Source organism: Calliphora vicina, chromosome 5, assembly GCF_958450345.1.
Source record: "Calliphora vicina chromosome 5, idCalVici1.1, whole genome shotgun sequence".
Classification (NCBI taxonomy): domain Eukaryota; kingdom Metazoa; phylum Arthropoda; class Insecta; order Diptera; family Calliphoridae; genus Calliphora; species Calliphora vicina.
This window is the reverse complement of record NC_088784.1, coordinates 23,510,412-23,530,425: the sequence shown is the minus strand read 5'-3', so window position 1 is coordinate 23,530,425 and position 20,014 is coordinate 23,510,412. Positions and strand designations below refer to the sequence as shown.

Genomic DNA, 20,014 nt, shown 5'->3' with positions numbered 1-20,014 from the left:
CTAAACATTACAATAGGCGCATCAATAAATGTAGAAACCATGTATTTTTTACAAGAAATGGTAAAAAGTTGAAAAAAGTCGGAAAGTCGAAAATAGTCGAAAAAAGTCGATTAACTAAAAAGTCGAAAGTTCGAAAAGTCGACTTTTTATAAACTACCAAAAGTCGATAGTTCGAAAAGTCGACTTTTTAAAAAAACGGGAAAAGTCGAAAGGTCGAAAAGTCGACTTTTTGTTTCAGCTATAGAACCCTACTTTTAACACAGCTGTTTGTTTACAGAATCATTCACAATAGATTTCCTGGTTTTTCGGTTTGTAGATTTCAATGATGTTAACTTTTACTTACTAGAAACAGCTGTAAGTGAATTAAAATTCATAAGAAAATCTAGTGTACAATTAGATAAAATAAATTAAACTAATTTATTTTAATTTTCTTTAAATATTTAGAGCTGGAAATTATATTTTTCTGGAAAAATTTATTTTTCCACGCACCAAAATACTAATTAATTGAGGATACATCAAAAAACCGCTAGAATTTGTTATAAAACCAACAAAATCGCTAAACTTACATTACCGGCTGTCATGTTTTCCTTTTGTGTGTGAAAAGTGGATGGATTGCAATTCTTTTGCATTTTGTGCAGTTTACAGGCTGCATTGATACCGATATCTGTGTTAATAAAATCATAAATTGTATGTAAAAAAGTCAGGAGACATTTAATAAATCTAATTAAAAGAATATTGTGAAAAAAATAAACAAAACAACAAGTAATCAATACATTAAGTATTATTGTTGTTGTTAAAGTTACCCACAACACCAGCACTAGGAAGCAAAAACACAACAAAGAAAATTAATCTTCCGTATTGACCAGCAAAATATAGGTAAGTTTATCGTTTTAAGAGATAATATAAAAATGTTGGCCATCAATTTTGTAAAATACCTGAAAAATATTAAATTGTGTAGTTTTTTCACAAAAAAGCGAGAATTTTTGGGGTATTGTGAAAAATTTCAATATTTTTGGTTGCTATTAACCTGCTTTGTACATTACTATTCCTGCTATTTTAACATAATTGCTTGTTTTATATAAATGCCTTGTTTTTTTTTTTTGGTCGGGTACAAAGTCTATGTTGTGTGGTGCATCAATGTATTTAGATTTTTCTTTTACGCTGAACTTTTCAAAATTGTCGTATGTTATGTGTGTAATATATAAAGTGTATTTGTAGTTGTTGTTGTGGCTAGATATTTGTATACCCTACATTACTATAGATTGGAAGAGGTTTTGTGCTGAAGATTGTTGTGATCTGCTAAAGAATCAAAATTATATATTGTAGTAAGTAGAATTTACTAGTTTGGGAAGTGGTCACAATAACAAAATTATATGGTTAAAGTTTATATATACCTCCCCCACCATTGCACTACTGGAAAATGTTGCTATAACAATTCCTTTATAGAAATTGATTAGTTTTCGTCTGTATAAAAGATTAGATAGGTATTAATAATAAATAGTTAAATAATCATAATCATGAATTTTGTAGTTACCGATATCTAAACACAATTTACTTTAAAATGTTTGAATGGAGCTATAACTAGACAAATTTGTTTACAAAATTTTGTATTTATCGATAACTAGACCTAATTTTTTTTTAAATTTATTTAAAAATTTGCAATTATTGTTAACTAGACAATATTTTTTTAATTATCGATATCTATACAAAAATATATAAATAAACCTTTAGTTGTCGATAACAAGACATAATGTAATTATTGTTAACTAGACAATATTTTTTTAATTATCGATATCTATACAAAAATATATAAATAAACCTTTAGTTGTCGATAACAAGACATAATGTTCTGACAAATATTTATAGTTATCGATATTTCGATAAAATAATACAGTTGTCTAAAAATAAATAGACAATTTTCAATAAAGAAACTCTGGAGTAAATTGTAGCTATTACTTTTTCCCATCTTTCTGGCAACATGGATTCCGAGCCAAAAGAACTGCTCTTTTGAGTCCAAGAACGAAACAAGCCTATATCGGATACTCTGTTCTGAATCGTATCCCAGAGAGAGATACTTCATTCTAAATTCTTTTTAACAGGTATTGCAACATGCGATTTATCGCTGTCAAGATGGAATATTAAGGTTTCATATCTGGCCGCATTCTGTGTATTTTTCGCAAATGCTTGCTTTAAACGAATCAGTTTCGATCGGTACAGGTTCTCTGTAATGGTCTGGGCAGATTGGGTACCATACGAATTGAAGCCGATAGACTTTGAAAGACATTGCATGTCCGAAATATTGCTTGAACATTATAAAAGAAAATAATGTTTGCACCGAATTATTACTTGCGAAGAGATCGTATATGAAGCCCGGCCAACCAGCCGAATCGCCAGACATGAAACCGTAATGTTGCAATACCTGTTTAAAACTATTTAGAATGAAAAGGTTGGGAAGTTTTACCTCCAGAGCCTGATCCGCACAACTACTATTTGTTTCGATCCAAGCAGAACACCCTTTCTGGGATACGCTTCACTTTGGAACAGAGTAACTGATATTGACTTGATTTGTTCTTTGCCTTAAAAGATGAGCAGTTCTTTTGGCTTGGAATCCATATGAAAGATGGGAAAAGGTCATAGCTAACAATTGTTTCAAAATAAAAGCTAAAAATTTAAAAAAAATCCTGCGTTTTAAAGTCATACACCCAATAGTTATCGATAACAACACACAATTTTGGGAAGAAATGTTATAGTTATCGATATTTTGATAAAATTTTAAGAAATTTTAAGGAAAACAAAAAATTTCTGGGGAAATTTAATAGTTATCGACATTTAGATTAAATTTGTATAGTTATCGATAACTATCAAAATTAGTTTTGCAATGAAATTGTATAATTATTGTTAAAATGAGAAATTTGTTTAAATTTATTTAACTAGTTATCAAAATTTACACATATTACACCAACTACGACCAGGTGTAGTGCATTATAGAGTTGGCCTTGTCAGAATATATTCTGTTACTTTATATTTTATATATGCGTGAGTGGGTTATAGCTTCAGTCAACCAAACCACCAAAATATACATGCACAGACAGTAACTATTAAAGCAATTTAATAACAATTTGTGTTTATTACTAAATTTATCTACAAAAACCTATTATTACTATTAAAAAAGATAAAAAAACAAACATGGTCACTTTTGGTTTTCCTCTCTCTCTCTATATCTCTTTTAAACTATTTCACCCCCTCCCCCATAGCTTTTGGTTTTGTAATTATTAAAAATTCGCCCCCCTACTAAATAAAATTTTATGAAATTTTCTTTGTTTCTTAGCGTAAAAACAAAACAAAATTAATACTATATTGAGCATATTTATACCTTATTTTAAGTTAAATTTCTTTACGTTTTCAGTTGTTTCCCCACATTACACACAAAAAAAGCAAGCAAAAACAGATTAAAAATGGCTACAATGTCTCGATTTGCCTTGAATACGGCACCGCGTTTGTGTTTTATCAAGTCATCAACGAACACATCTGCATTTACTGCCTCTTTATTAGGCCTACCAAACACTACATTATCAAATACCACCACCAACACCATCATCTCTAGCAACCATCAAAACACTTTTAAAAAATCGATAACAACTTTGAAATCGGCTGCCGCCGTTACTGTAGGCTTCAATGCTACTACTGGTAATTAATTTATTGCTCTTTTCTTTAAAAAAACTAAAAAAAATACTCATACTATAACTATTTATCTTCCCCTAACAAAGCTCAATTTCGTGGTTCTTCAGCTCCCCATGGAGCATCACGCTATACTGGCACTTCAGCTGCTACTCCCATGCTGCTTATGGCCAAATACAAGCCCTTGCAACAAATGCGTAATTTCTCAAGTTTAAATATGCCACTGCAGTCCCAGTGTTCTAAACTAGTTCATCAAGTAAGCAAAAACAAAAAAAAAACTTTCTTCTTATTCTACTAATTTATTTTAGTTATAAATCTGACTTAAACAAAAAAAAGAAGCCGTCATAATTTAAATCTATTTTTATATTGAACTTTTTTCAATATTTATTCATTTTTATTGATGAATATTGAACTGTATTCAATTGAATTAAATATTTCTTTGGCTGTTGCGTGTATTGCTTGTTTGTTATATTGTTATATTCATATATACTAACACATTTTACTTTATTATACTTCAATTAATTTTAATTATTACTTGAGCAAGATATTTTTGCAAAATATATATATTTTTGTTGGCAAAAATGTACGTAGAAGTAAGATATTGGCTTATTTAAATAAGAAAGAGTCTTTGTAAAATGACTTTTTCTTTTTTCATTCATCAAATTATCTGTGATTTGTAGCCAAATGTTCAAAGTACAAAGTTTATTGTATTAGGAAAAAGTGCATAATGTCTATCAATTAAATCAATTGCCGAATTTCTTTATTATTATCTTATTTCAAGGCTGATATCAAAAGTTCTATCAAAAACAAATTGTTCGGTATTTTGTTTAACTTAATGAATAATTTATTGCAAATTTTAACAGCAATGCATTTTTTTAATACCTTTAGGCGTCATTATATATGTTTTTAAAAGGTCAGGGTCATTGCTTTATATACATTTTTTTTTAATATTTTAATTTTATTATTACTTTTATGTTGCATGCTTTTAAGTTATACATTAATTATAATAATTCAGATTTAAATTTTTATTTTTAATTGTTAAAACTTGCAGGCAATTAGCATTAACATTTCTCTAGACTATTACACTTGGAATATTTATTTCTTTAAGGCAATTAATACAATTTAAGAATTTCTTTTGACCTAAAGCGTGTATATATATTTTGTTGATGTTAACAGTTGCCGAGATTTGACAACGTTGGCCGAGTATGACTCGGTAGGTTTTTGAGCGTACATCAAATTGTTAAAATTGCGAAGCTGAATATTAAAGTGGTCTTAAATGAAAGTATACTTGAACCCACAAAATATCAAATTTTTATGCATAATTTAAATTTGTTTAATGAAAAATGTTCTAATATATTACTGCTTGAACGAAAGTAACCTGTTGCAGAAAACATCTAAGGGTTTCTTCTAGACAATTCAAAAAGTTTGCTCAGACATTCTTAAAATAATTCAATGTCAAAAGTAATTGTAAATAATGTTAATTAAGCGAAAGCGCTATATTAATGATATTCGTAGCGCAAGCATTGTTTACATTTTTTTTTTGCTTTTGCATTTTAATTTATTTGCAACAAACTAAAAAGTTTATTTACAAAACATTCGCAAAAGAATTGTTTGGCAAATTGCCAACAATAATTATTAATAAATAAAAAGAAACTTTAATAATATAAACAATTTAATTTGTATTGGTAATACATATGTATGTATTTATAAAGAGGTTTTCATAATTGGTGGTATATTTAACACATTATTTATCACAAAGCTACTGACAGAAATCATGTCTCGGAATAAACTTAGGCTCACTAGATCAACGATTGTTATCTAAATGTGGACCAAGCAATAGTTTAGATATTTTTATACCCTTAAGTATAAAAATAGAAATAAGTTTGTCATTCCGTTTGTATAGTATATATATTCTGGATCGTTATACATACCGACTGTACGTCTGTTGAAATTAACTTTCCGTAGTCCCCAAATAACTTACATACATGATTCATACATCAATATATTGGGAATTCTCCCTGCTCGGTTGCTATTTAAAATCGACAAAATCGGCCCACAAATGGCTAAGATATATGGACAACATCGGGTTTTTACCTATTTTTGATCTATAATATGGACAATATGGATATTTCAAAGACCTTTGCAAAGGCGTATACATACATATAAGGCAAAGTAAGTCGGACCTACAATTAGTCAAAATCGAGAAAAATATTTTTGATCCCGAATTTTTTTTCACCAAAATTTTTTTTTTTTAATATAAAAATTAATAAAAAATTGTTTGTCATTTTTCGCTAATAACCCGTTTTTTTCATTACGTAAATATATTCAAATATTGTACAAATTCATTAAACATTAAGATATCCGAATTTAAATATTTATCCACTTTTTCAGTTGTGGGCAGTTAAGTGGATTTTTTTCCCGTAGTTTCAAATCGGGCCAGAAATAGAAGGTGTTTATCGTGCCTGATGTCACAAATGATTGGCATCTTTTGTCACAACTGCTAATGGCTTGCCACACAAGCAACTTCTTGGGGAATTTTGTTTTGTTTGAATATGGCACTCTTACTTGTTTACCCAAAATATATTCAGGAAAAATGGGAAATGGGAAAAAAACTTCCGCGGACTTTTTATTCATCATTGGGCTATTTTTTTTTTCAAAAATTGTTTTTCCACAAAAAAATGTTTTCCCCAATTTTTTGTTTTAAAAATAATGAAAGAATAAACAATATATTGAAGAATTGCTTTTTAAAAAACAATTTATTTGATAAAGCCGTTTCTTTAAAAAAAATGTTTGTGTCAAAACAGATTTTTAACTAAACAAAACAATATTTTCATCAACAAACGTGTTTTCATTTTTAATTTTTTCACCGAAAACCGTGTCTAACAAAAACAAGTAAGAGAGCTATATTCGGCTGTGCCGAATTTTATATACCCTTCACCAAAATATACTTTTAAATAAAAATTTTAAATATTTTTAGGTAAACAAGATTTAATTTTTTTCCAGTTGTTTTTTCGAAATTTTTTAAAACTTTTTTTTTTAATTTTTTTTTAAATTTAATTTATTTATAAAAAAGCAGTTTTTTTCGTTAAAATCGTTTTAAAAATTCAAAAACTGTATTTTCATTAAAAATAATTTTTCAAATGAAAACCGTTTTTAACTAAATTTTTTTTTTCGCCGAATACCATTTTTCCATTAATAAAATAGCTCACTCATTTTTTGTTATAAAAATATATAATGAAATAATAAATAATTTAGTCAAGAATCGCTTTTTTACAAAAAAAAAAATTGTTCATCTGAAAAACAATATTTATGTATATAACCATGTTTAAGAAAAACTTTATTTAACAAAACCCCGTTTTTTCTCGACGTCTTTTCGTTAAAGTCGCTTTTTTTTAAAAAAAGTTTTTCACAAAAAAATCTTTTTTTAACAAAAAAATTCGTATATCATCAAAAAAATCGTATTTTTACAAAATCGTTTTCCACAAAAAAATCTAATTTTCACCAAAAACCGAATTTTAAAACCGTATTTTTTTCAAAAACCGTTTTTGAAAGTACAGAATCGTTTGTTTTTAGTAAAAAACAACGCCAATTTGGAATATTTCGATAATTATATTTTAGCGTTAAAGGTATTTGCTGTTAATTCGGTAACGGTAATTAAATGATAACGTTAACGTAAAATATTAATAAAATTTACAAAAAATTAAAATATGTATTAGATTTCAACTTTTTAATATAATCTTTATAACGGAAAACATTAGAATTATGTATATAACAATAAGGGTATTTTTGAGGTAACGGTAGTAGAGCTGAAAAGATATTTTAGTAAGTAGCTTAGCGGTAACGATAACCAATCATGCACTAAACCCATGATCTTCATTGACACGTTAATTTTAAAATTATACATAATTCAACTGAACTATTTCTACGTCAAGAATGTTTCACTGAAAACATGTTTCCAAAACGTTTTGTAAAAACATGTTTTTTTTTTAAAAAAAAAAAATGTTTTCTGTCACAAGACCTTTCATTCTTAAAAAAAAACGTTTTTTTTTTGCGTAAATTTACTATAAATTATGCAGACAGACGAATGTAATGCAAAGGGAAAAAAATAATGCATTAAATTAAAATAAACTAAAGATTTGCTGTAGCCTATTCACATCATTGTAAGCTAAATAAATATAGGTCTTTAATTATTCAATGTTAAAAAATGTGTGTATAGTCAGTACATTGACCAGACGTTTGATTTCTATATCAATTATTAACATGTTTATTATCAGCCATATACATATTATTATATCAATTTTTATTTTCATTCCATAAAAAAATTAACATTTAAATAGTAAAATTAAAATAAAACTTGTTAAACAAATGTTTTAAAAATTGTTTGTTTTGTAACAAGTAGCAATTATATTTTACGTATTGTCTAATCTTAATACTCCAACAAAGGGATAACAAAAATGTGTTTTTGCAAAGTCTATTCTTTTTTTTTTTTTTTTTAAAAAAAAGCAAAACAAAAATGCTCTTATCTGTATGAATACTTGAGTAATGCGGCTTTTTTTCTATACAAAATTTGTTGGGTTTTAAAGGTCATTATTTATATGAATGTTTATAATTCTTATTTTCTATTCGTACCTAACTTCTGTATATTTCATTATCTATATTTAAGTGATTAAATAATATTTTCTATCAAAATGATAAAAAGAAAAAAGGCTTAAGACAATACCGCAGGGGGTAGTTTAAACATAACGGGAGAAAGATAAATATACAATATTGAAATTAAGTTAAACAGCAACTCACTTAATAATAGATTATAGACATTGCATGCAAATAATTTAACATTATTAACATAATATTATTGAAAATTACCGTATAAATGATCTTTTAAAACCGTTAAAATGAGCAAAACTTTTCATATATCTAACTAATTTACAAACCGCAAACAAATATTTATTCATACTTGAGTATTACAACAAATAAACGATTCATATAATTTATATTCACATGCTGGCATATACAGTAAATGTTTGTATGTACTAATAATTTATATTTATAATAATGTAATGAAAACAAAGTTTACTAACCACTTAACCCTATTTTATTCATATACAAAATTCTCACAGTATTGAGATTTGGCGGCACAATTGGGTAATTTTTGGCCCTTTTCAATAAGAGTAATAGTCTTACCCCCTACCTCTTGATGAGCCATCAATTTGTCCACAAACATGAATTTTTCTCGTGTGGACAGGAACATAACATTAACAAGAGGTGTTATAAAATTGTTCGATCAGTAAACAAATTGATGGCTAGTCACATAGAATAAATACATAGAACGGAAGGAGAGAGAAATGTCAAACAAAATTTCTCTCTTTTCACACATATGTGTGATACAATAACAAATTACATGACAATACATGAATTAGGTTTTTGGCTCTCAGTTACCTATCTAGTAGTTATCTATAGCTAGTCGAGACGGGGGTTTGAGGTCAATTAACTTGTATTACTATGTTATACTTCTGAATATTAATTAAATACATATTAAAAAGTAATAAATTAACATAACATTCATAATATTGTTGCTTGTACTAAATGATAAGATATTTTTGATTCTAAACTATAATTTACATTAAATTTTATTTGAAATACATATAAACCTAATTTAGTATACATATACTGGACATTTATTTTATAGTTATTTGTAATTGAATGTTAGTTTGTTCACATGTTAGATAGGTAAATATCTTTAACTGAATTTTGAAATTTGGTATTCATGAACCTGATGGCAATTCAATATTATGTTGGAAAATACGAAATCATATTCGAAAACTCGAAGTTAAGTTGAAACAATTTTTAAAACATTTAAAATAATCTCTAGATCATGCTTAAACTTGATGACATTGCAATATTAAGTTTGAAAATTCGATGTTATGTTCGAAAAATTTTTAAAGCTGTTAAAATAGTTTCCAAATCATTTTGATTCTTAAAAAATATTTTTAGTTTCATTAGAGGACAATTTCTTCCATATTTCAATTTCGAACTTAAAAATTTAAAAAAAAAAATTCAAATGTTCATGATTTTTTAAATATTTTCAATATAGTATCAGAATATACGCTTTATAAATTATGTTCGAAAATTCAATGCAATGCAATATTATGTTCGAAAATACGAAATCAAATTCGAACAATTTGTAAAAGTGTTAAAATTATGTCTAGATCATGCTTAATCCTGATGACATTATTAAGTTCGAAAATTAGATTTTAAGTTTGAAAATTCGAACTTATGTTCGAAAAAATTTTAAAGCTATTAAAATAATCTCTAAATAATTTGGATTCTTAAAAAAATACTTTTAGTTTTATTTGTGGCCAATTTCTTACATTTTTCAATTTCGAACTTAAAAATTTTGAAAAAAAAATTCAAAATAATCATGATTTTTTAAGTATTTTCAATATAGTACCAAGGAGCTCTTACCCCTGACAGTATCAGGCAGATATCGCGACAATTTTTCATAACATATAAATTGTATAATGTAATAATTAGTTTGATTTAATTTAAAGTTTATTTTCTTCTTTTTAAAGTATTTAAATAAAAGTTTTCTTTATATGTTCTTTTAATAATTATTTTATTTCTCATAAATTCAATACTTTAAAGGCCTTATTCATAATCAATTTTTAAATTTATCAAAGGTTTATAAAACAAATTTTGTATGGAAATTTTGTTTATTCAATTTTAAAACGAATCAATTTGATACGAATATAATGAAGATAAAGCTTTTTATACCCCACTTTGGTACTAATTAAACATTTTCAAATACCATCCCTGTTATCTATTTATTACTCTGTAGATAATTCTTAGTTTTAAGCTCTTTTATACTCTTTTATTAAAAAAAATAAGAGCAATAGTAGTCACGTTTGTAGAGAATAATCATTTTGAAATAAATCATCATAAGTAGTTTTGTGGGTATCACGTTTTAGTTTTTTTAGTTTTCTTTTCTAATTTACAAACGGACAGAGAGACACACAACAACAGGTACGTTGAATTTAATTCAATTCTTATATACTACAAATATTATGTATAAATATATTCGGGTTTACATATTTATGTATATAGAGAAGTAAAAAATTTAAGCGGGAGGCTAGAGGTTGGTAAATTAAAAAATATGTGTGCAAATGTATGTATATATCAATTTACAAATAACGTCATTAGTTAGGTTTTTTAAGTTTTATACATTTTTGTTGTTCATTTGTTTTTTTTTTTTGTTTTGTGTAGAATTTACACCATTTGAGAGACTAGTAATGTAAAGAAATAGAGGTAGATATTAGTATTAAGACAATTTAAATTAGAATTGATGTTATATTAAAAGCAAAAGGCTACCGATACCGCTAAGCTACTTTTAACTCTCAAATACAGTTACCGAAATGATCGAAAATGCCATTACCTCTAAATACCGTAATTCTATAAACAATTTTAAATTATGAAAATGAAAATTTTATTGAAATCTACAGAATGTAAAAAAACCCTCCATTCTCAAATAATAATACTGTGCGACAGCTCAAATCGGCGGGTGTTGTGCATACCGGCACCTGACCCAGCGTTTCAAGGAATCGAGTTATATTGGTTTGAAGTTTGTAAGTATCGTATAGGTGAAATTGTAATTATTTCTGCCTTTTTCATGCATTTTGACCATCTTAATGTCCGAATATCGCAATGTGATGTTTGGTAAAGTTGTTAAGCTCAACGCCGGCAACAACATTGTCAATAAAGGCGAGCGGTATTTTTGGTTTTGAGTGGGACCATGGAATGTTATCTCAATTAACTCAATTAAAATCATAATCAAAGTGTTCAATTAAAAGTACCTGACCCCATTCGTTTCTTTGCTGTCTTTACATTCTTGCGTGATGGTGCGTCTTCTTGTTCGGAGTCTGTGTCCTTCTGTCCTCGAAGGAAACTCCCATTGTATCTTCTTCTTCATTGTCGGGATCGTGCGAATTTTGCGACCACCAGCGAGTTCAGCCTTTATATTGCGACTAAAGCTTTTTTAAATTCCTTTAATTTCATGAGCTTCCGTATATCGGGAGTTGCTAGCGCAAGTCTAGCAACTAGCTTTGTACTGGCAGAACGAAATCCTATTGTACTTCCCAGCCGAGTTAGCAGTATTAGCAGATGACAAAGTGGTATTAGCAGATGACAAAGCAGTGGGGTACCGCGGTACCCATGAATTCAGATCGAATTTCGATGCTGACTCTGAGAAATCTTGATGTTTATGATGAAAATGCTGAACCTCACTTTCAAGAGCCGAGTTATTATTCTCCTGAAACATATGAAAAAGGTGAGCCAGAGAGTAACGTACAGGCCGATCTGTCGATCTGTATGTTATTTCCAGACACGAAGAAACTGGAGGCTCTTCTCGTTTTTAACTGCACAACTTCTTTAACTTTATGTTCACTTCAATTATTACCCGATCTATATTTATATTTAGAGCATATCGTTACCTTAATATAGAAAGGCCTTAAAAAACACGAGTTAGGGCCTTTCTATATGAAGGTAACGATATATCGAGTATCTATCAATGTTGTAGCTCCTTTATGTTCATTTAAACAAACGAAAACTCTGATCTATTTGAATGAAAATATTGATCATCACGATCAATTTTATTTTCCATGCGGAAGAAAGTAAGTAATCTAGGAAGAATATTGTGAACTGGCACTCGATTAAAGATTGTGACAATGGTGTAGTTTTTTTAAATGAACTCCTCTTAGTTAATATGCATAAAACATACATATTAATACCTATAATAAGCTAAATTACATAATAGTAGTAGTAAATTAAACACCTGGTTTTTTTATTTCTAACTTTTGTTTAACAATTTCATTAAAGCCGCAGTTTTTCTTTTTTCTTTTGTTTTTTGTTTACCCTTCACCATGAGTGGCAAGGGTATACCCTATATTTTTATATACATATTTAAGTTTATCACTCCGTTTGTAATTTTTATGGATCGTTATAGATAGCGGAGTCGATATAATCATGTTCGTCAGTATGTTGAAATCAGCTTTCCGTAGCCCAAAATAAACTAACATCCACGACTCATATATCAATATAACCATGATACTTCCGGTTCGGTTGCCATTTAAAATCCAGAAAATCGGCCCACAAATGGCTGAGATATAAGCAAAAGACCACGACGACATTTTTTATCTATTTTTTATTTATATCTGTATTACTATGTCATTAATATAGACAATATGGATATCTAATGATAGATATTTCAAAGACCTTTCCAACGACGTATATAACGCCATAGTAATTTGGATCTATGGGTCAAAATCGGGAAAAATATTTTTAGAGTTTTTTTCCAGCAAAAAAATATTTTTTTTAATATTTTCAATCTTTATATTAAACTAGTTGATCGCCCCCGGCTTCGCCCGGTAGCATTTACTAATGTTAGTTCTTCAAGTTTCTCCAACCCACGCACACCACCCTGTTCTTATTTATTTGCAAATAAAATATCTAAATTTGTACTGCATACTTTAGGGAGCTTTTTTATTACAGTTGATTGGACTCACAAAGAAAAGAATATCCTAATTTTACCCGGAATTTTTTATTTTTTTTGGAAAATCAGCCAAATCGCTCCAGCCGGTCTCACGTGATGACATTACATACATGGACCATTTCATTTTTATATATATAGATTATACTTTGGTGAAGGGTATATAAGATTCGGTATAGCAGAATATAGCTCTCTTACTAGTTTTTTTTTTAATTTCATTTAACTACTAACAACAATTGTGATGATCAGTTATTATAGATATAGATTTTTTTTTGTCTACCAAATCTAAACTCAACTACATCCAAACTTAATTGAAATATTTGCGTGTGTCATATTCATATGTAGACATATAGAACACTTTATATACTTGAGCAGTTTTCCTCCTTAAGCTTCAGCACCCCCTATCTAGATCAACTTTTGGCTTCTCCTACACAATTAGATTCTCTAGGCTCATCTTGTTGCTGTTACCCACTTATTGTTTTCTATAGAAAGTAACTCTAGTAGTTGCGGGTGTTTTCTTTTCAATACAATTTGAAACTGAAATTATTTATTACATTACATTTCATTTCTAGTGTTTTTTTTTTCGCCGTTTGTATACAATTTACTTACTCTGCTCATCAGTAGTAGTTTTGTACTAATTTCATAGTTTTTCGCAAGAGCAGTTGTGATTCTATTTTTTTATTTTTTATTCCTTTTTTTGCTCTAATTGTTGATTTTTTTCATTTTATTTAGTTTCTATTATAAATTCAACTTAAATGAACTTGAAATTTAAGAAAATTTAATTGGCTTTTTTTGAAATTTTTTTTAAAAAAAACGTTAAGAAAAATAAAACGCCTAAAAATGATTGAATTTGTTTATATTGTTATTTTATTAATAGTCATGTTTAAATTGTATAAACTTGTTAAAAGATATTACAAAGTGAGTGTAAAGTGTTTAATTATTGTATAAATGCTTTTGTATATAATTGGAAAGTGGCCAAATTTGGGGTGAATGCACAAACATTATTTATATATTTCAATAATATAACAAATGTATGAAATAAATTTAAGAAATTATATTAGAAAAAAGGTTATTATATTTTAAAAGATTTCCTGCTTGTGTATGTGTAAACAAATCGAGAGTAATTGTGAAAACAAACTTAATGGATTTCAAAAAAGTTTTCTAGTTTGATTTATATATGTTATAACAGGCTTTCGAGATATACAATTATCAGCCTCTTATCGAATTGATAAATCTCTATAAAATCTATAAAATAAGTTTTGAAAAATTGCACTAAGATTCAATTGAGAATTTTCAAGCAAAATCCTTAAGCTTTGATGAATTCATTCCCAAGACAGCCGGTTGTTCATACCGGAATGATCCGAACTCACTCGGCCAATGGTTGTCAACTCAGCAACCACTGCAGCTACAACACAACAATGTTTGCGATAAATATGCAGTTAAGAATTCACAGATACCTTCACCAGGAGTGCTATAAGTTTGTCATTCCATTTGTAATTTATACATTTCTCATTTGCGACCCCTTAAAGTAAAGAGTGTTTTTTTTTTTTTTTGGATGCGGAGAACTTTAAATTGGCAGTACTGTTTTCTGTGACAGCTGATATGACAGTTCTTTGTTGTTTTGAGGTTCGTTTGATTTGGCAATTTATCATAAATATACTCATGCCAGAGCAACGTTTTGCAAACTATTTGCAAAATAAAATTTTAACCGAATCATTACTTGCAATGAAAAATGGATCCATTACATTAATCCGAAGCGTAAGAGATCGTATGTGAAGCCCGGCCAACCAGCCGAATATACACTAAAGCCAAATATCCATGGCGCTAAGGCAATGCTCTGTATTTGGTGGGTGCAAAAGGGTTCTGTCTATTATGAGCTGCTGAAATCTGATCAGACCATCACAAGCAACCTGTACCGAACGCAACTGATTCGATTGTAGCTAGAATTTACCGAAAAAGGCGGCCAGACATGTTAAAAAGTATTTAAAATTAAGTGATTGGGAAGTTCTGCCTCACCCGCTTTATAGTCCAGACCGTGAACCGTTGACTACAATTTGTTTCTATCGAAGAAGTACGCTCTCTATGGGATACGCTTCACTTTGTAACAGAGTATGCCATATTGACTTGATTCGATCTTGGCCTCATAAGATGAGCAGTTCTTTTGGCTCGGAATCCATCTGTTGCCAGAAAGATGAGCAAAGGTCATAGCTAACAATGTCCAATGCATTATATAAATTTACACTGTACAAAAGTTTCAAAATTAAAGCTAAAAATTTTAAAAAATCCCGCAGTTTTATGACATACATCCAATAAAAAGAATATGCAATAATGCACTGCTGAGAAAAGTAACTGAATTTCGATTTTTTTTTCTGTTTAAATTGTGGAATTAACGATTTGTAATTTGTTTGTAAAATTGGCGAATTTTTAATAATTTTCGACTTATCAAAAAATTTTGATATTTTAAAAAAATTGTTTTTTTTTTTTAAATTTTGTGATTTTTTTAAAAGTTTATAATTTTTGGAAAAAATTATATTTTCTTTTTGATAATTTGCGAATTGTAAAAAATCGATGAATTTTTGTAAAAATTTTGATTTTTTAGTTTTTTGATTTTTTGGAAAATGTAGTTTTTTATAAACTGAATTTCGAAATTATTTTTTTCAATTTAAATTGTGGTATTAACAATTGTTAACTATTGACAGCAATTTGCAATTTTCTAAGGCGCGTTAAAGTCGACATTGACTGAAATCGAGTATTTTCTGTCGACACGATATTTGACAACGACTCATATAACAAGTAAGAGTGCTATATTCGGCTATGCCGAATCTTATATACCCTTCACCTTTGTTGTGGATGCATTATTATTTTTTATAATTAGTATATATGTCTACATTGCCCACTTTCAGCGTACAGCATCCTAAATTTATCAAGAACACAAAAAACAACAACGCCAAACGAAACAAAACATCAAAAGAAAAAACAAAAACAAAATACGCAAGCCAATGAAACCAACACACATCCAAACATACGTTTAATTGTTTAAAAAACAACAACGCCAAAAGAAACAAAACACAAAAGAAAAACAAAATACGCAAAGCATGCACATCCAAACATACGATTTGTTGCTGTTTTGTCAAAAAAACCAACACACAACCAAACAAACGTTTAGTTGTATAAAAAACAACAACAACGCCAAAAGAAACAAAACACAAAAAAAAACAAAATACGCAAAGCATGCACATCCAAAAACATACGTTTTGTTGCTTTTTTGTCAAAAAAAAACCAACACACAACCAAACAAACGTTTAGTTGTATAAAAAACAACAACAACGTCAAAAGAAATAAAACACAAAAAAAAACAAAATACGCAAAGCATGCACATCCAAAAACATACGTTTTGTTGCTTTTTTGTCAAAGCATGCAATACATTGTGTTTTTTGATGAAATTTTCAGAGGTTGTCTCGGATTTTTGCTCATATCTCCGTTATTTATGGACGGATTTTGCTGATTTTAAATAGCAAAATTCTCGAAAGTATGTCTGACAGAATTGTTGAAGATTTGGATCCTGGAGATATCTGGGGCCTTCAGAAAATTGATTTCAACAGACAGACAGACAGACGGACATGGCTTAATCGACTCCGCTATCTATAAGGATCCAGAATATATATACTTTATAGGGTCGGAAATGAAAAATGTAGAAATTACAAACGGAATGACAAACTTATATATACCCTTCTCACGAAGCTGAAGGGTATAAAAATTAAAAATAGTTGCGATTAGAGAAATTGAAAAAAATAAAATCAACAATGGGAAGCAATTTGAAACCGTAATGGCAGAACTTAGAGCTGCAATATTTTTATTTATTCTTCTAATTATTTTTTTTTATTTCAATTAATTTTAAACATGTTAGGAATGAACTCCGGCTTAAGTCAATTCTATTGACACTTTTCAAATCACTTAAAAATGTTGCTATTAGCGGAGTTATATATTGTAAACAAAATAATAAAGTTTGTCCTGCCACGTTCTACCATAGTGTAAAAAATTATTTCGCCCGGCCGAGTGCCGGCTGCATATGAAATATTTACTAGCGAAGCCGGTTTTCGAAATATTCAAATCATAGCTTCTTTTCATTACATTGAAACTTAAGGATTTGTTTGTTTCACTGGAATCCAATAGAAAAAGGCATTTTTTATACGAATAATAAATAAAATTCAACAGCTGTCACGAAATGCATAGGGATGATACTTATTTCTTTTAGATTATCGATAACGATTCGACATCAACAAAACATTGTTAGTAAATACCAATTTAGCGTCGAGTTGATGTCGATGTCGACTCGAAGTGACAACGACTCCAAAGTGATGTCGACGTCGACATACATAATAGGGGTGAATTTGTAATTTTTTTTTGTAAAATTGCGAAAAAAAATAAATTATAAATAACTCATCTTGATTACGTGAGTTTTTTTTCTCTTTCTATTTCTCTCAACCATTAATCTAAAATTTAGATTCTAAATTGTTATGTTATAAATAACTCTCTCAGTCACATAATACAAAAAACGATTTTGAAATGGTTAAAGCTGTGAATTTACCATTGAAATGAAAGTGAACCCGTTATTTTCGGTCTCTGGGTTAGATGGAAACATTCCTAAATAGGTGATATTTACAACTGATATCAATAATTGATCATTAATTAATTATCAGTTCATTGATTAAAGACGAAAGTCGTAGAAGAACACAAAATTACTTGTATATATTCTTTAAATTTAAAGTTCGTTCAGTTAATTCTGTCTTAAATATTAAATTGCATTAAAAAATTTAAAAAAAAACATACGATTTGTTACTTTTATCTTTGAAAATATCATAAAATCGTAACAAGTTATAGAAATTTTGCAAAAAATAATCTTTTAATAAAAATTAGACTCTTTTTGTTTATAATCATCAACTAAACAAAATTTCACTACTACTCGGAGTTTTATTTATGTATATTTATAAATATTTAACGAATTAATCGTAACTTATCAGTTTCATATAAACTTCTAATCATTTATTGGACGTTTTTTATCAGTTCAAAAGACTATCAAAGAACTGGTAACAAATAAAAAATGTAATAGACCGACGCTTTAACCAAAAAAATACTATTTTTTTTATTATAAAATTGGTAAAATACTATTAAACGTGTATTGTTTGTGTGAGCTGCATGCTTTTTTTTAGCTTTAAGTTGAAAATTTAACAGAAAGAAAAAGTAATTAATTAAATTTTATAAATTAATTGCTATTTGTTGTAAAGAAATATGTTTTATTTTATAAATTTGTAACTAACTTTGTGTTTGATATTTATTACAGAACGCCATGGCTCCCTTAAAGAATCGTCGTTATATTTCTTCAAAAGAAATAACTAAAAATATGACGTTATACACAAATGGTACATTTAAAAGTGAAGTGGATAGAAACACATTAGAGTAAGTATTTCTGGAAATAGAAATGTTATCCCTAAAACATTGGTATGAATAATATACACTAAAAAAACAGTTACAAATACTCGACTATTGCTAAAAACATTAAACATTTAATCCTTATTGTTTATTTTTTCTTTATAGATTCAAAAAACCAACTGGCAATCCGTTGGTGTTAATGATGGCCTGGCTTATGGCCAAACAGAAGCATCTTAAGAAGTATGCTGAGATCTATACAGAATTAGGCTTTGATGTTATGGTGGTGCACATTACACCCTGGCAATTGTTGTGGCCCGTCAAGGGCACCCAAGTGGTGGCTGCCGAAACGTTAAAGTTCTTGGAAAACAACAAATCATATGAGCCCATAGTATTGCATGGCTTTTCAGTAGGTGCCTATCAGTTTGGTGAATTAATGCTGCAGATGTCCCGGGATATGGATCGTTATTCACACATACTTAATCGTATTATCTGTCAGATATGGGATAGTGCTGCCGATATCACAGAGATACCGGTGGGTGTGCCCAAATCGATATTTCCCAAAAATCTTAGTATGCAAACTGCACTACGTAATTATACACTGTAAGTTTTATATTAAACATAAATGAAAAGTATTTGAAATTAAGTTTTTTTTTACAATTTTTAATGCAGCTACCATTTGAAAACATTCCACAACCAGGCCACCGTACATTATATGCGTTCGAGCCAAATGTTCCATTCAACTCTGTGCAAAAAACCTGCCCTTTTCTTTGTTTCCGACAATGATCTGATCGGACCACCCGCCTCGAATCAAGTTGTACGCGAAAATTGGGAGAGAGCCGATATAAAAGTGACCTTTAAATGTTGGAAACATTCATTACATGCCGGCCATTTGATGAAACACCGTGATGAATATTTAGATATATTGTTCAAACATTTGGAAGAATGTGGTGTCTTAGAGGCCGTTGGTGTCAAGGAAAGAGCTAAATTGTAAATAAATTCACTTTTTTAACATTTTAAACAAGCAAGAAGTTAAAAATTATACATACCTATGAATTTGTTTTTGTTTGAAAATGAAATTTAATAATTATTTTGTGATTTAATTCGGATTTTTAGTAAATTGTTTATTTTTTATATTTCTATATTCATTGTGGTACTTTAATTGGTTTTTTTATATAAATTTGTTTAATTGGTTCTCTTTGTTTTTTTGTAAATTTAAGACATGACATTTTGAAGAAAAGAACACCGGAATTAAATGTTGAAAAAAAAGAAATCAAATAGTTTTTAATAATGCACCTACTCATTAATGTATTACGAAAATGTTTAAAATAAAAACAGAAACTTATTTTAAAATAAGAAATCTAGAAGTTT

At 28.5% G+C, this 20,014-nt stretch overlaps 1 protein-coding gene across 1 annotated transcript; it reads left to right on the top strand.

The window, feature by feature from the left end:
- Window positions 1-648: 648 nt before the first annotated feature.
- On the top strand, window positions 649-20,003 carry l(2)k09913 (lethal (2) k09913). The gene is made up of 6 exons (XM_065511900.1): window positions 649-876; window positions 3,407-3,687; window positions 3,768-3,934; window positions 18,558-18,673; window positions 18,812-19,246; window positions 19,316-20,003. Exons 2-6 carry the CDS (start codon window positions 3,456-3,458, stop codon window positions 19,635-19,637), a joined length of 1,272 nt encoding a protein of 423 aa, XP_065367972.1. The 5' UTR covers window positions 649-876; window positions 3,407-3,455; the 3' UTR covers window positions 19,638-20,003.
- Window positions 20,004-20,014: the final 11 nt, after the last annotated feature.